The sequence below is a fragment of the Euleptes europaea genome, chromosome 9 (genome assembly GCF_029931775.1).
Source record: "Euleptes europaea isolate rEulEur1 chromosome 9, rEulEur1.hap1, whole genome shotgun sequence".
Classification (NCBI taxonomy): Eukaryota; Metazoa; Chordata; class Lepidosauria; order Squamata; family Sphaerodactylidae; genus Euleptes; species Euleptes europaea.
The window spans coordinates 33625911-33645971 of NC_079320.1; the positions used below are offsets into that span (position 1 = coordinate 33625911).

Here is a 20061-nt window from a genome sequence, read left to right on the forward strand (position 1 = left end):
ATAAAAACAGCATCTTTATATCTCTTGTATCTTTAGTTGACTCAACCTCCTGAACAAATGGAGGAACAAAGAGCGCTAAACTTAACTTCCCCATTGCAGGGATTCTTGCTTCCAAAAGGTGCCTTCCTGTTCAGTCAGTTTAATAACTTTATTAGCTTTAACGAAGGTTCAGTGTAGAGACAGCTTAGTCAGTGAAGGAACTGAGACCTCTTGGGGGGGGGTGTAACCCGTCATTGCTAGTCTTATCCCAGCCTCAAATCCATCCTCTAATCCCAATCTTCCACCTTCTTAATATAGGGTTGACAAATACAGGTTGGGAAATTCCTGGAGATTTGTGGGGACAGAGTTTGAGGAGTTGAAGTTTGGGAAGAGAGTTTAGCAAGTGATGCGATGTCATAGAGTCCATCCTCCGAAGCAGCCATTCCCTGCAGGGAAACTGACCTCTGTAGTCCGGAGATGAGTTGTAATTCTGGAAGGTCTACAGGCCCCACCTGGCGGTTGGCAACACTCTTCTAATGGTAGATCCCACTTCTCCTCAGGCCTCTGCTGTACAAACAGAAAGAGGGGCAGAATTCTGAAGTGGCAGCATGGGCTGTACTACTTCAGACAGCAGGTGAGGAGAGTCACATTTCCAATGTTTTCATGTTGAAAAGCTTCCTACAAATTAAAAAAAAATAGCACATTAGCCCTTCATATCCTGTGCTAGTTTCCCATTTTACATTATTGATGTAGGGTACCTGTGAAAGATCCAATCCTTCCCCTGAAGTGGTACTATTCATTCTACCACCTTGCCACTCTGTCACCTCCTTATCACTGAATTCCATTACACGTCTAAACCAGTCATCAGATTGTAAATGTAAATGCTGTCTTTCCTCCTTGCTTCTAAACCCGTCCCTCTTTTCTCTATCCTATTTTCAGATCCCATTCTTCTCCTCCTGATCCCAAATCTCAGTTATCTCAGTTTCCATATCCCCATACCACTTTCCCCTTTCTTCCTAACCCAGACCCCCCTCCCTCTTTTTTCTTTTGTTTACCCCAAATCCCACTCTCCCACAGACTAACTTCTGGTCCAAGTCTTTCTTCTCCCTATGTATTTTTCATTCTTGGCTACATTCTGCTTTCCAATTCAGAAATTAGGGAGTCTGTTCTGTATCTTAAACACTTAAAATGTTAACAGGTGTTTTAAAAGATTTTTAAAAATATTATTTATAAAGGAATTCCTATTTGAACCAAAATATGAATACAGGCAATGTATAGGGTCCATAGGTTTCAAGCCAGTTCATAGTAAAAAAAAAAAAATACCACAAGCACTCTGTGAAATACCTTATATGTTGACTTGAGATCTAAAGAATAATAGACGGTGAACTGCTAAATCAAAGGAATAACTGCCAGTGGTTTCATTTTTGGCTCCCATTTTTGTTCCATATTATTTGACATAGCAAGCAAATGTTGAAAGCAAAAGAGTTTTGTCTTAATTCTGAAGTAACAAAAACCCTTAAAATACGGGAAACAAAAGCAGCATATGCAGATTAATACAATAGGAGAATGAGAGAATGCATTGATTGGTATTCTGTAAATTATTATTTTTGAAAGGAAATGAACCCTTTCATACATTAACGGAACGTGTAGAGCAAGCTCCAGAATTGTACCCGCTGCCTCTACTCATGATCTTTATGGGTTCATTTGATGGTATGATTAGGGATGTCAGCCTCCAGTTGGGACCTGGGGATCCGCTGTCTTTACAGTTCATCTCTAGACTACAAAGATGAGTTTCCCTGGAGAAAATGGCTGCTTTGGATGTACCCCACTGAGGTCCCTGTTCTCCACAAGCCCCACCCCCAAATCTCTAGGAGTTTCCAAACTTAGAGCTGGCAACCCTATCCCCCAGCCTTCACTACTGTCCAGGAGGGACCTGGCAACCCTAGATATGATCAGTTAAGAACTAAAGATAATGGTAAAGGTAGTCCCCTGTGCAAGCACTGGGTCATTACGGACCCATGGAGTGATGTCACATCACAACATTTACTAGGCAGACGGTGTTTATGGGATGGTATGCCATTGCCTTCCCCAGTCATCTACGCTTTACCCCCAGCAAGCTGGGTGCTCATTTTACCGACTTGAAAGGATGGAAGGCTGAGTCAACCTTGAGCTGGCTAACTGAAACTGACTGCTGTCGGGATTGAGTTTTGACTGCAGTACTGCAGCTTACCATTCTGCACCGCGGGGCTCCTACAGTTAAGAACTACCCATATTTAAATTGTATGTGCAGAAGGTGTATTTGTGAAGTCAGGGGGCTTGGGCTTCAGCTGTACATTTAGATCTTTATCTGAGATCAGAGGTGGGGGCAGCAGGTGCCATCCTATCCCCATCTTCCATACTTTCACTGAACATGAATATGTGAAAAGTCCTCTGAAATGGGGAATGCAGAGTAGAAAAATGTGCATGTAGATCAGGGTTCAAAACTGTATAATATCATTTATCTAAATGTGATTATGTATTTCTTAAGATAGCAAATCCAGTTAGCAAATCCAGTTCCTAACTCTGAGATACCCAAATAACTTAGCATTTGGCACAGTATGAATGAAAATGTCGTATTAATATTTAAATCCAATTAAAATGTTGCTAAGCAGAGCAACATTTTGCTTTAGAATGCATAGCAAATGAGTTAAAAAATGCTCCTGGTGCATATTTCAATTTTGTTCTCTCGAGAACTGTCATAATGAAACAAACTTTAATTTTTTTATTATAAATATTTTATATCCCATTGGAAGACAAACACCCTTATTAGAATAAGTGGGTTTTAACTTCACTGGACCACGCCCAGTATCTTTACTTTTGACAGCCTCTTCAACAAATGGAATACATTTCAAATGTGATTAAGCACTGACAGATAATTGGTATGCTTTTTATTTATATAGGTGTTTTTGGAAAGCATTGTGAAGTAAATAGCTATGGATTTGAAGAACTATCTTATATGGAATTTCCCAGTATGGATCCAAACAACAATTATATTTACATAAAGTTTGCAACTATCCAAAGTAATGCTCTAATGTTGTATAACTATGACAACCAGACTGGAGATCGAGCAGAATTCCTAGCCCTGGAAATAACAGAAGAAAGGCTAAGATTCTCGTACAACCTTGGCAGTGGCACATACAAACTTACCACAACAAAGAAAGTGTCTGATGGGCAGTTTCACACTGTTATTGCCCGGAGGGCTGGAATGGTAAGCGTTCTTCAACTTGAAATTAATTAAATAAAGCTAATTCAATTCCAGTTCCGTTTTTTTTTCAAATTAATACAAAATGCATGTGATAAAAGCAGAATTGTACTAGTTACATCAAATATTATCCTGAAGCATGAAAATGTCTTAAATGAATATTATTTTAAAAGGAAGGTAAATGACTGTCCTGGTCTAATTAATTGGTAAAGACTATGGTAGGAATAATTAGCAAAGGCTAATTAAAAGTCTGATTTGATGCTTGGGATAATGCAAGAATACAGGCTTTGGAACGGAAGACTATATTATTGCTATGTACATTTTTTTTAGCAGATAATTTTCTGCTGCACAAGTTTCTATTCTTCTCCCCTCCTCACTTAGACTATTCACACAAAGCATTGTGCACATTAAAGCAATCTTTGTTTTGTTTTTATTGCATCTCCCACTCCCCACAATGATTTATATTTTAAAAAATTATGACATTTCCCAAATGAGTTGACTGAGGAACAGACAGATTCTTGCACAATGAGAAATACAGTTCTCTAAAGATAAAATATTTTTTCCCGTGAAAGCTGATTTTTTTTAGAACTGCATATTTAGCTGTGAATGGTACTGTGCCCAGGTATACAGTTTCCTTACGTACTGGTAGTACTTGTCAATAACAGGGTGGGTGTTTCACTGTAGGTGAAATATAGTAACTCTTACACATTGCAATCTTATGCAATACTTCTCCACTCTAAGCCCACTGATTTGAGTAGACTGGAATAACTTTGCATTGGAATACACTGGCAGTCTCTCACCTCCATTATATCTTCATGAGTTCAGATAGTTAGGCAATAACTTCCGTGTTTATGGTGTAGCTATTGCAAATGCTACATTAATATATTCTATTTTAAAATATAGCAAATCATTTTCTTTGACACGAAGTCCTTATCATGAGACACACCTGACTGCCACAGAAAACAGCAGCCGCAGGATTTCTTCTCCTTTCTCTTTTTCCATTGAGAACATCAGATGTGATGTCATTTATTTATTTGTTTGTTTCATTTATACCCCACCTCTCTCCCCATGAGGGGTCAAAAGCACCTTACATTTTTCTCCTCTCTATAATTTTATCTTCACCACAACCCCATGATTTATGTTATGCTATGGGTGACTAGCCCAAGGCCTCCAAACAAACTTCCATGGCAGAGGGGAGGATTTCAATGTGGGTCTCCAAGATCCTAGTTCATAACTCTGATCACTGCCCATGCTTTCACATGCAATGAATAATGCACTTTCAGTCCACTTTCAACTCACTTTGCAACTGGATTTGCTAAAGTGCGTTGAAAGTGGATTCCACTTGAGTGAAAGCACCCTGTATCATGCTGACTCTTCAGTTGGAGTTGTTTTGGCAAGTAAAGACTGGTATAGAGATGACTAATGATGGGGGTTTCAGGTAGCCGGCTCAAGGTTGACTCAGCCTTCCATCCTTGCGAGGTCGGTCAAATGAGTACCCAGCTTGCTGGGGGTAAAGGGAAGATGTCTGGGGAAGGCACTGGCAAACCACCCTGTAAACAAAGTCTACCTAGGAAACGTCGGGATGTGACGTCACTCCATGGGTCAGGAATGACCCGGTGCTTGCACAGGGGACCTTTACTTTTTTAATGATGGGGGCAGGGGTGCCCTCCTCAAACACTCCACGCTTCCCTGCTTTATCTGTTCTTCAGCCAGGGAAGTAAAGTGGGAGTATGATAGTATTATGATACACATTTTTTTAAACAACACATAATAGGGAAATGGGGAGAAAAGAGGAAGAAATATGAGACTGCCATTTTCAGCACCATCCATATATCTCTAATATTGTATAGTTCAACCCCAAGGTGTTTATATACTCCCAATACAATCTCAGTACAAACTCAAATACAAAACACTTTAGTGTAAACTACAACCGAGAAGGAAACATTTATTTATTTGTTTAAAATATTTATAAGCCCACCTTTCTCCTCAACATATATCATGCAACTACAATAGTTTATATGTTTGATTTTTTTTGTCTTATCTCTGTGTGAGTTGTTTACAGATATAAGATGTGAAATGAACAACCATCTTTATCTAAAACATCCCTACCGTAGAAATAAAATATCCTAGTGTCAAAAGTGTATATAGTAGCTCTACCGGATTTAAAATCCTTCATTTCCTACAGGGATGTAGGAAAATGGTAAAATCATTAACTTGTCAAATTTGAGATATAGCAAAATGACAAGGTAGAAATTCTCATAACTGAAGAAGTAACAGTAGCAAAGTAACTGCTGAAGTAAGAAGTACGACCATTTGAATATCATTAGTAACTGAATGCCCTGAAATCGGATCAGAGTAAAATACAGTTTCAAAACTTTTCTTGCATGTTATTCTTTGTCTGTTTTCAAGAATGCATGGCAATATAAATTGATATAAATTACTTGTAAGGAATTGGCTGATAGAAAGTCTATTTTTATATAGCATGCCTATTCTGTGCTTAGACATGGAATGTCCCTATTTAACAAAAAACTTGAATAATATATACATTAGAGCACATTTGACATAGTAGTGACATTAGAGCACTTTTTACTTAGTAGTGACAAACTCAGATTCTTCCATGTTTTTGTATCTTGTATTTGGCTAACATAAACATGGCCTGACATTTTAACATTCCATTAATGCATCTGTCCCTCAATAAAATGCAAATTGCAGTCTCAACTTGCCTTGGGACCATGCCAGGAAGGGAGAGGGGCTTTAACCCTTCAATCTCCATTAGGTTTTAGTATTTGAAACCTGCTTTCCTGTTCTGCTGTTTACCATTTTAAAGGAGAAAAGACTTGTCTTCTACAATTTGTATTTTATGGATGGATCAAGATGGATCATCTCCACCATGTCTATTTGGAAACTTGCTGTGTCAGGCACATAGTGCAGGGTACTTAGTTAACTTACCCAGCTGGAGGAGAAGGAGAAGGTGGTGGGCAGAGAGTGGGCCGGAACAATATTGATAGCACGGTATCTTCTACTGTCAGTTCAGTTGTAGGATTCAGAGTACTGTGAATATGCTATGAGTCTTGCTGGTATATTACATCTATATTCTCCATATAATTAGTGACGGCCTAAGTGTTAATGCCCCTCACACTTCTCTGGGCAGCCTTTTTTTACATCTGAGAATGTCTTTTACATCACCTATCTGTAATATTGAAAAAGATATTAATGTTACAAATATAAACTTGTTTTTCCTGTCTTCCAAATGCCTTTTGAGGGGGTAAGGGGGGATTGGAGACAAAAGGGTACTTATAATGACTACAACAATACGAAAGTTACTGCCAGAATTGAAAGAAGATGGTAAGAGTTTACATATGGGTTTTCTTTCTTAATGTATTTAAAAAATGGAAAATTAATCCACAAATGTTAGTTTCAACCCTCCCACTTTCTACATTTAGTAATAAATTAAACCAATACCTATTTGGGGCTTTATGATAAATGCCTAAAGGGGTAATCCACTCTTGATGTAATTTTTGCAGGCAGCCTCATTGACTGTGGACTCCTGCTCAGAGGAACTGGAACCAGGCTACTGCACTATTAGCAATGTGGCAGTCTCTAGTGATTGGTAAATCATGTTTTATTTTGTTCATTGTCTTTGTGTTAAGTGCATTAATGACCTTCTATTGGATGATGTAACTCATGCTGTGTCGGTCACTTCTGCAATACTGTGCCTTGGTACGCCTGGGAAATGTAGTCTTTAGAGGTCTGGCATAGTAGAGATGGAGATAGGGGCCTTCATTTCCAACTTGGTGTGTAATAGCAGCAGCCACCATGGTAAACGTGGTAGTTGATGGGCAGGAGAGTAATCTGTCACAGATATACAATCTCAGGCAGAGAAAAATTTGGGAGTTGTAATATCTCCCTTGAATTGAAGGTGTGCATTATGAGTTTCCCAAGCTTGTATTTCTGAACCCAGGAAGTGTCAGTTTGGCAAGCATAACTATTTGAAAAACAGGCTAAAATAGTAGGATTTTTTTGGGGTAATATTTGGGTGCTGAGGACAGACTTGCCTTGTCTTCTGTGCTCTATATCTGCACATCTGCTTCCAATCTTGCTTATAAATATTAATATTTACACGTTGTATGTGAAATGATCACCTGCTGGTTTTTAGTTGGCCACCCTGCTCTTATTCTTCTTTTTATAAAACTGAAGACATGAAATTGTGCAATATTCCTCTTTATGTTAACTTCCATTTCCCCCATAGCATCTTCAAGGTGGTAAAGTTCTAGCATTCACTGGGGAGCACTATTTACATTGCACCACTATGACTTTACATAAAGAACTGTGTGTATGTTATGTGCTGTCAAGTTGGTTCCATTTATGACCTCCAAAACATCCTATCGTTAACAGCCTTGCTCAGGTCTTGCAAACTGAGGGCCATAGCTTCCTTTATTGAGTCTATCCATCTCATGTTGGGTCTTCCTCTTTTCCTGCTGCCTTAAACTTTTCCTAGCTTTGTTGTCTTTTCCAGTGAGTCTTGACTGCTCTAATGTGACCAAAGTACAATAGCCTCAGTTTACTCATTTTGGCTTCTAGGAAGAGTTCGGGTTTCATTTGCTCGAGAATGCACTTATTTGACATTTTGGCAGTTCATAGTATCTGTAAAAGTCTCCTCAAACACAACATTTCAAATGAATTGACTTTCTTCCTGTCAGCTTTCTTCATTGTCCAACTTTCACACCCATACATATTAATGGGGAATACTTTGGCATAAATTATCTTGAGCTTGGTCACCCGTTACATATACATTCACTTAAGAATCTTTTCTAGCTCCTTCTAGCCTTTCCCAGTCTCAATATCCTTCTGATTTCTCGGTTGCAGTCTTCCTTTTGGTTGATAATGGATCCAAGGAATAGAAAATCTTGAACACTTCAATTTCTTCATCATCAACCTTAAAGTTGTGTTATTCTGCCATAGTCAGTACTTTTTTCTTCTTGATGTTCAGCTGTAATCCTGCTTTGGCACTTTCTGCTTTAAGCTTCATCAGTAGTCATTTCAAGTCTTTAGCATTTTCTGCCAGTAATGTGGTGTTGTCTGCATATCTCAAATAGTTAATGTTCTTTCCACCAATTTTCACTCTGACTTCATCTAAATATTTCCTTATAATATGTTCTGCATACAGATTGGAGATAAAATACATCCTTGTCTGGCACCTTTGCCAATTGTAAACCAATCTGTTTATCCATAGTCTTGTCCAGAGTACAGGTTGCACATGAAAACAATCAGATGTTGTGGCACACCCATTTATTTTTAAACCAGCCATAGCTTTTCATGATCCATACTGTCAACAGCTCTAAGAGACAGCCTAAAGAGAGCACTCATGCCCCCCCAACCTCCTCTTTTCCAGACTGAACTTTCCCATGTTCCTCAGCCTTTTTTCAAATGGCTTGGTCTCCAGACCTCTAATCATCCTCATTGCTCTCCTCTGCACCCACTCAGTTCTGTCCACATCCTTTTTGAAATGAAGTGTCCAGAACTGCACACAATATTCCAGGTGCGGCCTGACCAATATGATATAGAATGGGACTATGACTTCTTTCTATTTGTTGATAACCCCAAGACCACATTAGCCAGTTTTGCTACTGTGTCACACTGACTGCCCATATTTAGCTTACAGTCCACCCATACCTCAAGATTTTGTTTACATACACTGCTGCCTAGAAGTGTATCCCCCATCCAGTATGTGTGATTCTCATTTTTGTCACCCATCTGTCATCATTCTTTATTAATGCTATAATCCTTTTGTATACTCTTTGCAACATAAACCAGTTTTGTTCCTGTAACTGCCAGTGCTGAACATAGGAAGCTGTCATATTTTAATCAACCACAATTAGATTTAATTTTAAAAATATTTTAATCCAAAAACAGCTGAAATTTATATATAGCCCACTAGCTTTCAGATGCACACTTTGATCTAAGAACAAAGGAAAATATATATTTTCAAAGACAGAAGTTTTATAAATTATGAATAATAATCAGTATCAGGGTTAACCTACTGGAAGCCTGGAGGCCAAATGTGGCCTACAAATCAAACTTTGTCTCTTCTTACTGTCTCCTACCAAACTTTAATGAAGGTATGATAAAACTTTCACCATTGCTCTTATTTGCATTGTAATTATAAGATGTAGAGAGATAAACTTCAAGACACCAAGAATAGCAGAACTGTGTTTATTTCTTCCACCACCTCCATACTGTCTAGTTCAACACCAGGTCCAGATGCCATTACAATATGTGTTTTCCTGCCACCATTAGCAGGAGCCAGTGGTTGAACAGGGTTATGAAAACATCCTGAAGAACAGAATATACTCTTAGAATACATATGTAATCCAGCAGTCTACAGCATAGATGGAGGAATGGTAGAAAGGAGATCTCAGTCGCTGGCAACTTCACCAGTGTGGTATTCTGGCCATAAGACACCCATGGGGCAGGTGGGGGAAAGCTACCTTTGTCAGGCTTCCTAGGAGTGTTGCAGTTGGCATTGCTCAGGATGTCAGGCAGAGGCATACAGACACTGCCTTCTCATTTTTCCTTTCTCCTCCTCATGATGGCCACTGCTATTGAGGCCCCTGAGTGGGGGAAGGGAGGAAGTGATGTTGCCACCAGAGAAACAGCTGATGTAAGGTGATTCAGGGGGCCGGTGGAAAGTGGGTTTGAAAACTGATAGGATGAAGGGATGTAGGGATTATGGGGAGGACATGGCAGGGGTTATCAGTAGTTTCACATCTTGTAGAAAAATAAGGCTCCCCCCCCCCCCAGGAGTTCTCCAATGTTGCTAATAAGTTGCTGGGTGTTTTATGATTTGAACCAGGGGAAGTTTGCCCATTGCTAGTAATAAACTGATCTATTTACTGAAGCATTCCCAGCATATGTACACATAGTACTTCCTTGGTGAATGAAATAATTGACCCCTATGGACTCTGGCTGATCCCTGTTGTCATATTTAAATGTTCAGGTTACAACCCACGTCATGTTAATTTCTGAGTAAATCGCTTCCAGGGCTTGATTTCGAAGCCATACTATATATGGAGCTCTCAGTACAATCAAACTGAGCCCTAGTTGTAACAAAGTAAGGTATTTACTGGTGTTCACTTCATTTTAGAAGAAGCTATTGTATTACATGCAGTTATTATAAACAATTGTTCTCTAATGGTTTTAATTAAGTGAAAACTGTAGCCAAATGCATTTAAAAAAAGAATGGAGTTTTCCCACGCTTCTCTTTCAAAACTAACTTCAACTTTCGAAATAATTTGTCTGAGTAACATCTACATATGACATCCTCAACAAATTAGTTTTCCTTAAGTAGTTTTCTAGCCACTGATGTGATTGCTAATGTTTAATTATTATAATTATAACTAGATAGTGTGTGCGTGCTTTGGCTGTTGTAAGTCAGTGTTCTATTTTTTTTTGTATTCCCCTCCCCAGGACATTAGATGTACAACCAAACAGAGTCACCATTGGAGGTGTCAGATCCATAGAGCCAATACTTCAAAGGAAGGGACAGGTGGAAAGTCATGATTTTGTCGGTTGCATAATGGAGTTTGCAGTCAATGGACGTCCCTTAGAACCCAGCCAAGCTTTGGCAGCTGAAGGCATCTTAGATCAGTATGTCATTTATACTATTTATACAAATCTGAGATTGTGGCAGACCCAGGAGAGGGCCTTCTCAGTCATGGCACCAAAGCTCTGGAACTCTCTCCCCAGGGAGGTTCATCTGTCCTCTTCTGTTGCCATCTTCCACCAGTGGGTGATGGCTTTTTTGTTTGGCTTTCCCTGAACACTCCTTCTTTCCTAACCAAGGTTTTGATTGCTTTTAAAATATTTTGTATGGATTTTAATTTTGTTTTTTTAATTGCTTTAATTATGTGTGTTTTTTGGGGGGGGGGTTGGTTTTAAAATGTAATTTTATCATGTATGTTTTAAATTGTTAGCCGGCTTGGTAGCCCTTGTAAGGGCGGAAAGGTGAGATCCAAATTTTGATAAACAAGCAAAGAAACAAACAAACCATCAGAATAAAATGGGAACGAGAACATTTAAATAGTCATGATGGTTTCTGTAAAACCATCTATGTTATACATAAATTCTCTGTTCCAGCAAGTGAGCTCTGCATGAAGAGCATCAGCATGCTAATTTTCTTGCTGGATTTGTAACTCTACCACTAATTGCATGATCATATCTAAAACACAGATCGTCATGGAGAAGAGTAATTTGCTTGCAGTAGACAGTGTGAATGGCAGCACACATTACCATCTGTATTACAATGCACATATGGAAATGTACGTTCTGGTATTGTCTGTGGTTTCATACACATTGTTGTACTTGGCTATATTGCATTGGAGTTTAACAGTGCAATTCTGTAACTTGTCATTCACCACAGTGAAGTCAATAGGATTTCACATATGTAAAACTAATAGAAAAACTGCACTGAAATATATATACTACTGCTTCCAGTGATACTAGTTTCTAGTATAAGCAGCATTCCTTTTGCAATTTCAAATCCTATTCCACCTGATCTGATTCGGTACATTTAATGCCCTTTTTACAGACCCAAGGTCTGTTATCTCGCTGTTCCTCTCAAGTATCAGTGCTCTTCCCTTATACCTGGTTTCCCCCTGTGAATGTCATTTCAAAATGATTGATTAGGTGAACCTGTTGTTTCTTCCATCCTGCTGTTTGAACCTAGAGTTGGAATAAGAGAATGTCCAGAATGATTATCTCATACCTCCTCCTTTCGCAGTCTCAGCTTCTAGCATAAGGTTTCCAAAAGCTCTGCAGCACAGAGATCAACATCAATTATGTTTTCATAGACAGCCAACCATTGGAACATCACCAGTGAAAAATAGAAGTGTCTGTAATTTGTGGGTCTCTTGTCTACCAGGATTCCTACTTTAATGTCTTGGACAGTTTCAGAGTGAAAAGTGGTTTCAGGCTTCCTTTCAGATTTGCTTAGCAGACAATAACATTTTTTAAAAAAATAATTCTGCTCTTAATTTAATGTATAGTGCAAGTTATTCCTCTCTGGTTACTTGCTATTTTATGTATTCAGAATGTATGCAATATAGTTATGCAAAAATGTTTCTGGAATTTGTTTCACTCTTTTAGCAATAGAGGGGGAAAAGAGGTTCACAAGTGTAAGGTCATAAAATTTAGTGTAAAGCATTTAGTGCAAAGTCATAAAATTCAATTTCATTTGTTCTATCTGTAAAAATAAAACATAAGATTTCACAATATAAGCATTCACATCTTTACCCAAAAGTGAGGTTTTCTTTTTTTCAAAATGTGCTAATTTACTAAATTTACTGAAGCCTAGTGGTTCAAATATTCTGATAGCTAAGGAGCATGGTGTACTTATTCTTTAATGGTTTAACAAATAAGAGTACTTCTGTTTTAAATAAAAAATACTTTGGATGTGGGGGTGCTTTTTTAAAAAGAAGGATCACCCAGTGTAGGATCACACCAGTGTTTCTTCATTTCAGTAGAATTTGTTTTTTGAAGAACTTGGCAGGACAGTACCACAATTTCTTATAACCAAAGTGGGAAGGGAGCAAGAATGAGCAGAGGTATCGAAGAGGAAAATTAACTGGTGTTCTTTGGCATACAATATGTAAATTTAAATCTCCTGTCTCTTTCATAATGACTGGATTATTTATTTTGTTAAAACATTCTGCCCTCCTTCCTGTTTCCAAAGAGAACATAAAGGAAACTCACAAAAATACTGTAGAATTAAATTCCTATTTGACACAATAAGAATGAAGAGTGAAAGGAACCGAAGAAACAGAATCGTGTATATAGTACAGTCTCTCCTCATCATCCAAACAAATATTTGTACTTAAGAGAAAAGATGTCAGCTCTGCTGAGGACAGGATGAAGTATCATGATGCTGTGGTCAGAAATAGACAAAAACAAAGTCCTGGGGACCACACAGAAATTACAGGTTTCTGTAGCCAGTCAGGAAGTTTGCATAAAAATTCTCACAGTCCCCCACAGAATGGTTCACCACTGCCCACAGCTCCCAGGAAGTGAATGTGGCATGCCTTATACTCTGATTCAAGACCGCACAAGAGCCTAGATACCCAGCCTACCTCTCAGACCTTGTGTTACTGCTCAGCCTTATTGCCTTCTTCAACAGGGGGAGAAAACGTCTTCCCCTTTCAGAGTTTGTCAAAGGGAACAGCATATTATCCCAAAAGCCATGTTATATGTGCACATAGCTTCACATGTGTAATGAATTAATCTCAAAGGATATCACAATGATTTAAATATCCTACAAAATAAATAGATATGCTTCTGTAAACCTCTTGCTATTTTCTTTCTTTGTTGAGGTGTCCCAGGCTGGAAGGAGCTTGTGCTGTTAACCCGTGCCAACATGGTGGAACATGTATAGATTACTGGTCTTGGCAGCAATGCCACTGCAAGGAAGGACTAGCTGGGAAAAACTGTGAGAAATGTAAATAGAGTGTTTCTTTTCTGTCTTCTTCGTATTTGACCATTATTTATGGCTTCTATAAATTTCTGTTTCCACTCGTAAGAATTCAAGTATGCACAGAAGTTTTATTCAGATTTGGTGCATTTTTATTAATATAATGCTATTCGCTATATTTTATTATAATCAGTATGCTTGTTTTGATTATTTTCCCCATTCATTTCCATTTGTGTAACAAGAAACCCATTCTTATATGCCTGTACTTTTTTTGTCTGTTTGTTTGGCGCTCAACAAATTTGGATGAGATTCTTTAGAGATTATACCCCTAACCAAATGGATCCTCCCTGCCAAATTTCATTCAAAAAATGAACAACTTTTAGCATGAACGCTTTCTTCTTCGCTCTAGATCTTACCGCTGACACAGCCTTGTCATTAGAAGGCAAAGGTCGTCTTGACTACTACATGCGCCAAAATAGAAAATGGGAATATATGATGAAACTTAATATTGGAGATGCCATTTTGGAGCCCCAAAGTATGAATAGTATAGAAGTCAAATTCAGGACAAGAAGTGAAAATGGCATTTTAATTCATATACAGGAAAACAGCAATTATACTACCGTGAAGGTAAGACTTGAGTTGATTTGATTGGGCTGTTTGCTATGAAATGGTCTTTGCCCTTTCTGTATTCACCCCAGTCTTTTATTTATAAATACCAGAGTGCTGACTAGTGCTAGGCACAGCTCCAAGTATCAGAGGGCTGAATTATTTTGTTTCTAATCAGCTTTGTCTAGACTCCAAGTTCTGACTATTTGAATGGCAGCCGGAAGGCTGTTTGTTGCATATGTTCTTAATGAAACATTGCACGTTAGAGTGAAATCTTTTTCTTGTTCAGACCTCCTATAAAACGTGGCCACCACCGTGAAATTTAAAGCTCTGTTTAAAGGCATCATCACACAAATTCAGTCCTCAAACCGACTGAGCCAAAGTCCTTGATTTAAGCCAGCTTAGTTTCCTTGTTATCAATAGAGTATCAACCACAGTTACAGCTGAGTTCTACATGGAATATATGCGTCTTCGTCTGAAGAATCAGTATGACATAGTGCAAATGGATTTTAAAGTGTGTAGCCAACATCTGTACCTTTTACAAGACAAACCAGTTGGGCTCAGTCTTTCTGTATGACTCAGTCCACTTAGTCATAACACTAAATGAGTAGAACAGTAATGCTGGCAAACTCCTTTATTGGATAGGTAAAAGATCCAAGTTTTCTGGACTACTTTAATTGTTTCCATTTCCCCCCAGCTTATATGAATCTCCAGCGTAATACCACAGTTCTATGCTTCAGCCAGCAGTGATTTATCAGTTTTATCTGGCTTCCCATTCTCTCAGAGGTCCATGGTTTTGAGGGGTTCCCCCCTCCCCAGAAACAAAAGTTCTAACTAGCCTATTCTGAGACTTTACTGCATAATTTTTAATTACTTCTATATATATTTTTAAAAACATTAGTAACATTTGGTTATATTAATGCATTTTTATTAGGTGAAAACTATCCAAGGCATGGGCACATAAACACGTGAAGTTGCCTTATACTGAATCAGACCCTTGGTCCATCCAAGTCAGTATTGCCTATTCAGACTGGCAGCGGCTCTCCAGGGTCTCATGCAGAGGTCTTTCACATCACCTATCTGCCTAGTCCCTTTAACTGGAGATGCCGGGGATTGAACCTGGGACCTTCTGCATGCCAAGCAGATGCTCTACCCCTGAACCACAGTGGGAACTCCTCTCCCACTATTTCATAGCTGCGCAAGATGCATTCCTACTCAGAATGCTATAACATTGCAATGCAAGAGTCCCTGAGCCTTCCAGCTAAGCAATTAGCAGCATGGTTTTTGCTCTGCGTGGCTGCAGCCTAGGAGTCCTGACCGCATTATTTGTAGAAACGGTTGCAGCACAGTCCGATCTAGATTTACTTGGAATTCCTACTGAAGTCCTACTGATTTCAGTAGGACTTACTCCCAAGAAAGTGCACATGAGGTTATAGCTTTAGATATTAAGGTATAATAAATAGCCTGCCTGTGTAGCTTTGCCTCTTTAATAAGCTCTATAAAATGGAACTATATGACACACTTGCCCCACATCCCTTTCTGCAGATGACATCAGCGTTGCTGTTAGACAATCCTATCGCTGCACAGACAAGCTGTCCACAAACGTTTGTGATGTTCTATTTTCAAATGTGGTTTTATTTTATACATACCCAAAGCTTTGAAGCAGATAGTAATATAACTCATGCTAAAAAGAAACTCGACAAATTTAGTTCTGCTTATCAAAAAACAGACCGCAAAAAGAGGTGCAGTGATCCCAAGGGATGTTCAGACTTATGCCTTGGCAGATCTCGAAAGGAAAAGAGGTCCACAGTTCTGGGCTGAGAATGCCTCTCAACATGAGCCTATTTTTCTGACAGTGTGCAGAGGTGTTCAAAACAGTTAAGAATTATCTGGAGGGAGAAACAGAAGAGGTCTGAAATTCAGACCCCTGCTTATCCCAAAGGCATCTGACAGGAACAACACATATAAAATGCCTGAATGACAGCTCCAATTTGGCATCTGCACTGGAGCAGGTTTTTGGGAGCATCCATCCAACATCATTCCTTCATTGCCAACTTTCCCAAACCTGATTTAGTAGATCTTTTCAGAAATATTTTAGTCAAAGCACCTTTCCTCGCTGTGTGGATGGGAAGGTGTGTATTTTTGAAGGTCCTACCCACATTAGCACCTCAAGCCTCCTGCCATTTCTCCCCTGTGCCACCAGAAGGATTTTTCAAGCCTTTTAAAAAAATAATCAGCAATTGCACAATTGCAATGGTGAAATAATATTAATATGATCAATGGTCAGATACTCTGAACTCCCCGGTTTATTTCTTTCAAGTAAATTTGCAGGCTTTTCATTGAAGGGCTAGAACCAGCATGGTCTAGTGGTTAAAGTGTTGGGCTAGGATCTGGGAGACCCAGGTTCGAGTCCTCCTTCTACCATGGAAGCTTGCTGGGTGACCTTGGGGGCAGTCACTCCCTTTCAGCCTAACCTGTCTCATGGATTGCTGTGAGGATAGATGAAGATGTGAAGAACTATGAAAGCTGTTTAGGGTCCTCATTGGGGATAAAGGTGGTGTATAAATAAAGCAAATACATTGGAGGCTTATTTTTTAAATGAAAGATGAGTATGCAGTAGAATCAGCAGAGCACAGCAATAGACTGTATGACTGTTATTCTGCTATAGCAATATAGCAGTTGATTATTATTTTTTAAAACATCCAAAAAAGCTCTCTGCTAATGCGGAGGGTAGAGGGGGTGGCAGCCGCAAAGGACTGAGGCAACAAAAAGGGTGGGAAAACTGGAGTGTAGGTGCTCCATTGTCACACTGTGCATACCACCGTATCACCATAGGGAAGCATTACTGTTTCACAAGAATGGCGGGGGTCTGGGCTTGTAGCAAAAGCATTATGGACATGTTTTGTGTTTCAGGCCCATGTCCCCAGTCAGCTGGCTGCCAGTGGTGTTGGGGGGGGGGAGAATTGGAATGTAAAAGTGTATCCAAGCCCTACGCCTCATTGCCTGTGGAGGTGTGGAGTACACCATAAGTACTTTCTAGCCCAAGCCACTGCTTATCACAATAGGGGCCCAAGGGCCCATCAAGGGAAAGGGGATGCCCCCTCCTCAAATGACTCCATGTGGGCCCCCTGTTTATAATCGGTATTATGCAATCAAAGCGCACAAAATACCCACTTCATTATAATATTTATTTTTTCTTTATCTTTCTTTTTAACTTCTTTGCAGATAAAAGGTGGCAAAATGCATTATATTTCTGATGCTGGAGTTGGTGGGAAGGTAGAGAGAAGCATCCCTGAAGTTTACGTTTCTGACAGTCACTGGCATTCTTTCTTCATTGAAAAGAATGGGACTTCCACAGTAGTAGCAGTTGACCAGATCCACAGTCGAGACATCCTACATGTCACACAAGATTTTGGAGGATTGAATGTTGTTACAGTTTCTCTCGGTGGGATTCCACCTAACCAGGCCCTCAGAAGCAGTGATCTAGGTATGTCATTCACACTGGCAGTAACAAATAAAACAGATGAGTATTCAGACAACATAGGTAGTTGTGAAGGCTCATAGTAAAGTCAACAAACCAAAGTCATGTATGAAGTTTTATGAAGACCAACCAAAATAACACAAGAATGTGTGATTGAGTACAATACAGAATACATGGACGTGTTTAATTTCTGACAGTGCAAATCCCCTGATTTAGAAAGGTATAATGCTACACAGGATTGCACTGATAAGAACCACTCAATTAACAACACATAACTATTGGGAAGTAGAGGGACTAAGACTATATATAGTCTGAACAACACTTTCCTGGGAGTTAGCCCCAAGGCATAACATAGTACTTACTTCTGAGTAGATGTGAGTGGAATAGTGTCTAAATTAGTGGTTGAAATGGATACATTATAAAATATACTGTGTTGTTCACAGAGTAAGCTCTCAGTTGGCAGATACATATGCATGGCCATGGACAAAACAATGCAAGTACTGTGATCAAAAGGCAACAGAATCTAAGAGATTCTATCTTTCCTGATACAATTTGGCTTGTAATACTGAGGTCTCCCTTTAATGTACTTTTGTTGAATAATAGTGACATTCAAATCACCAGTAGAATGTCTTAGGAAGCTGAAATGTTCTCGGTTGCCGTAATAAATTCTTTTGACACTGCAGATGGTAAATTAGTAAACATTCTTCTGTTTACTCAGGAAAGTTACCACTTTACCATCAGGATGAAAGGTACTGGTGTGCTACTACAGTTAAAGCAGCTTGTTCAGACCAGCTTGGTCAGAACCATGTATATAAAGAACTGTTAAAAGGATTAGTCCCATTTGTGCATTAAATCAGCAGTTTAGGCATTAGTATTCTTACCTAGGATTTTTATATTTATAATTATATATATAATTATATATATATATATATATACACACACACACACACACACACACACACAACAACAACAACAACAACAACAAAGTAGAAAGGAGTGATATTTTAGAGAGAGCTTTTAATACTAAGAATCTGTCTAACTTAAAGGATTATCACCAGATAGAATAACCTTGCCTGTAGTAAGTTCACACTTCACATTTTTTTTACTGTTTCCAATGAAAACAAAGAAATCCGCATCACCTCGGTTGGTATGAGATGTGGTGTGAATGAAATCACACAGAAGGCATTCACTATACTGGCCCAATCAATGCTTGTAGACCAGGTTAGCACACCAGATTTGTACTTGTTGCAAGAACAGACTGCTTATGGGAGGGGAGCAGGGAACATTTTTTAAAAAAATAATGAATGATGTAGAAGTTGACAAATTACTGGAGTCTGCCCTGCAGTAGGAATATGTGTGCCATTTTTATATAGTATTTTCTTAATATTGAGTTACAGCACATAAGACATGCCAAAGATTTACAAATGGGAGATATAAAACTCTCTGTGAACTCAGATGTTCAACAGTATGTGAAAAACAAGGAGAGAAAACATAATAAGCATTGATAACTATGCCAAAGTTGTGGAAATAATGGACCAAAGCGCACAATCCAAAGGCTGCACTCTGTAATAAAAGATACCAGAGAAATGACCTCTTTAGATAACAATATTGGCCCATGGAGCTATCGACAGTAACTCCAGAACATGAGATTATACTGTGTCTTCATTTATTCATAGATTGAAAAGAATTTTTTAAAAGTGTGAAATGGCAGATGAATAGCTAATGGCTGTTAAATCTAGGGAAGGGAATGTGCCCTGAGGGCCCATGTGAATAGTGAAATACTGTGGAGGTTGAATGATTATGCTTGTCCTTCCCAACATGGCTCCATGGCAAACTGAAGCTTCATGAGTATGCAGTTTTCATTTCATGGACTGACCAAAGTGTACAATCATCTCCTTTGTTTAAGACCTTATGGTACTGTGTAAAGTGAACAGATAACACAATTTCTTAGTTTTTAGTATAGTGAACAGTGATCTTGGCATCCTTTCTTTTCAATTCTACCTTGACATTGACAAAGGAAAAAAGTCATGAAAATAATAAATTTCAGCACTTGGTTGGTGGGTCACTATGTGTCTTCATGTACTCAGGCGACTGTCAGAAAAATCTCCACTTGAATTTCAGAAGTTCAAATATAATCTGGTCATTAGTTGACAGAAATGTGCCTGTTTGCAAGTGCCCCTTTTACCCTGAAGGGTTTTTCTTTACATCGTTTTTTATATCCTAGCTGCTGAAGGCAAATGACAGAGCAGGAAAAGTGTTTTCAAACTCTTTCATTTGTTATAAAATGTAATG

General features: G+C 38.8%; 1 protein-coding gene across 1 annotated transcript in view; it reads left to right on the forward strand.

Annotated features, from left to right (window-relative positions):
- The window catches only part of FAT4 (FAT atypical cadherin 4), a 133231-nt gene that overhangs the window by 109999 nt on the left and 3171 nt on the right, over positions 1–20061 (forward strand). The window contains exons 11-16 of the mRNA XM_056855939.1: positions 2919–3226; positions 6745–6830; positions 10688–10867; positions 13585–13709; positions 14092–14309; positions 17514–17775. Coding sequence (XP_056711917.1) covers positions 2919–3226; positions 6745–6830; positions 10688–10867; positions 13585–13709; positions 14092–14309; positions 17514–17775 — 1179 coding nt within the window. The remainder of the gene's footprint in view (positions 1–2918; positions 3227–6744; positions 6831–10687; positions 10868–13584; positions 13710–14091; positions 14310–17513; positions 17776–20061) is intronic.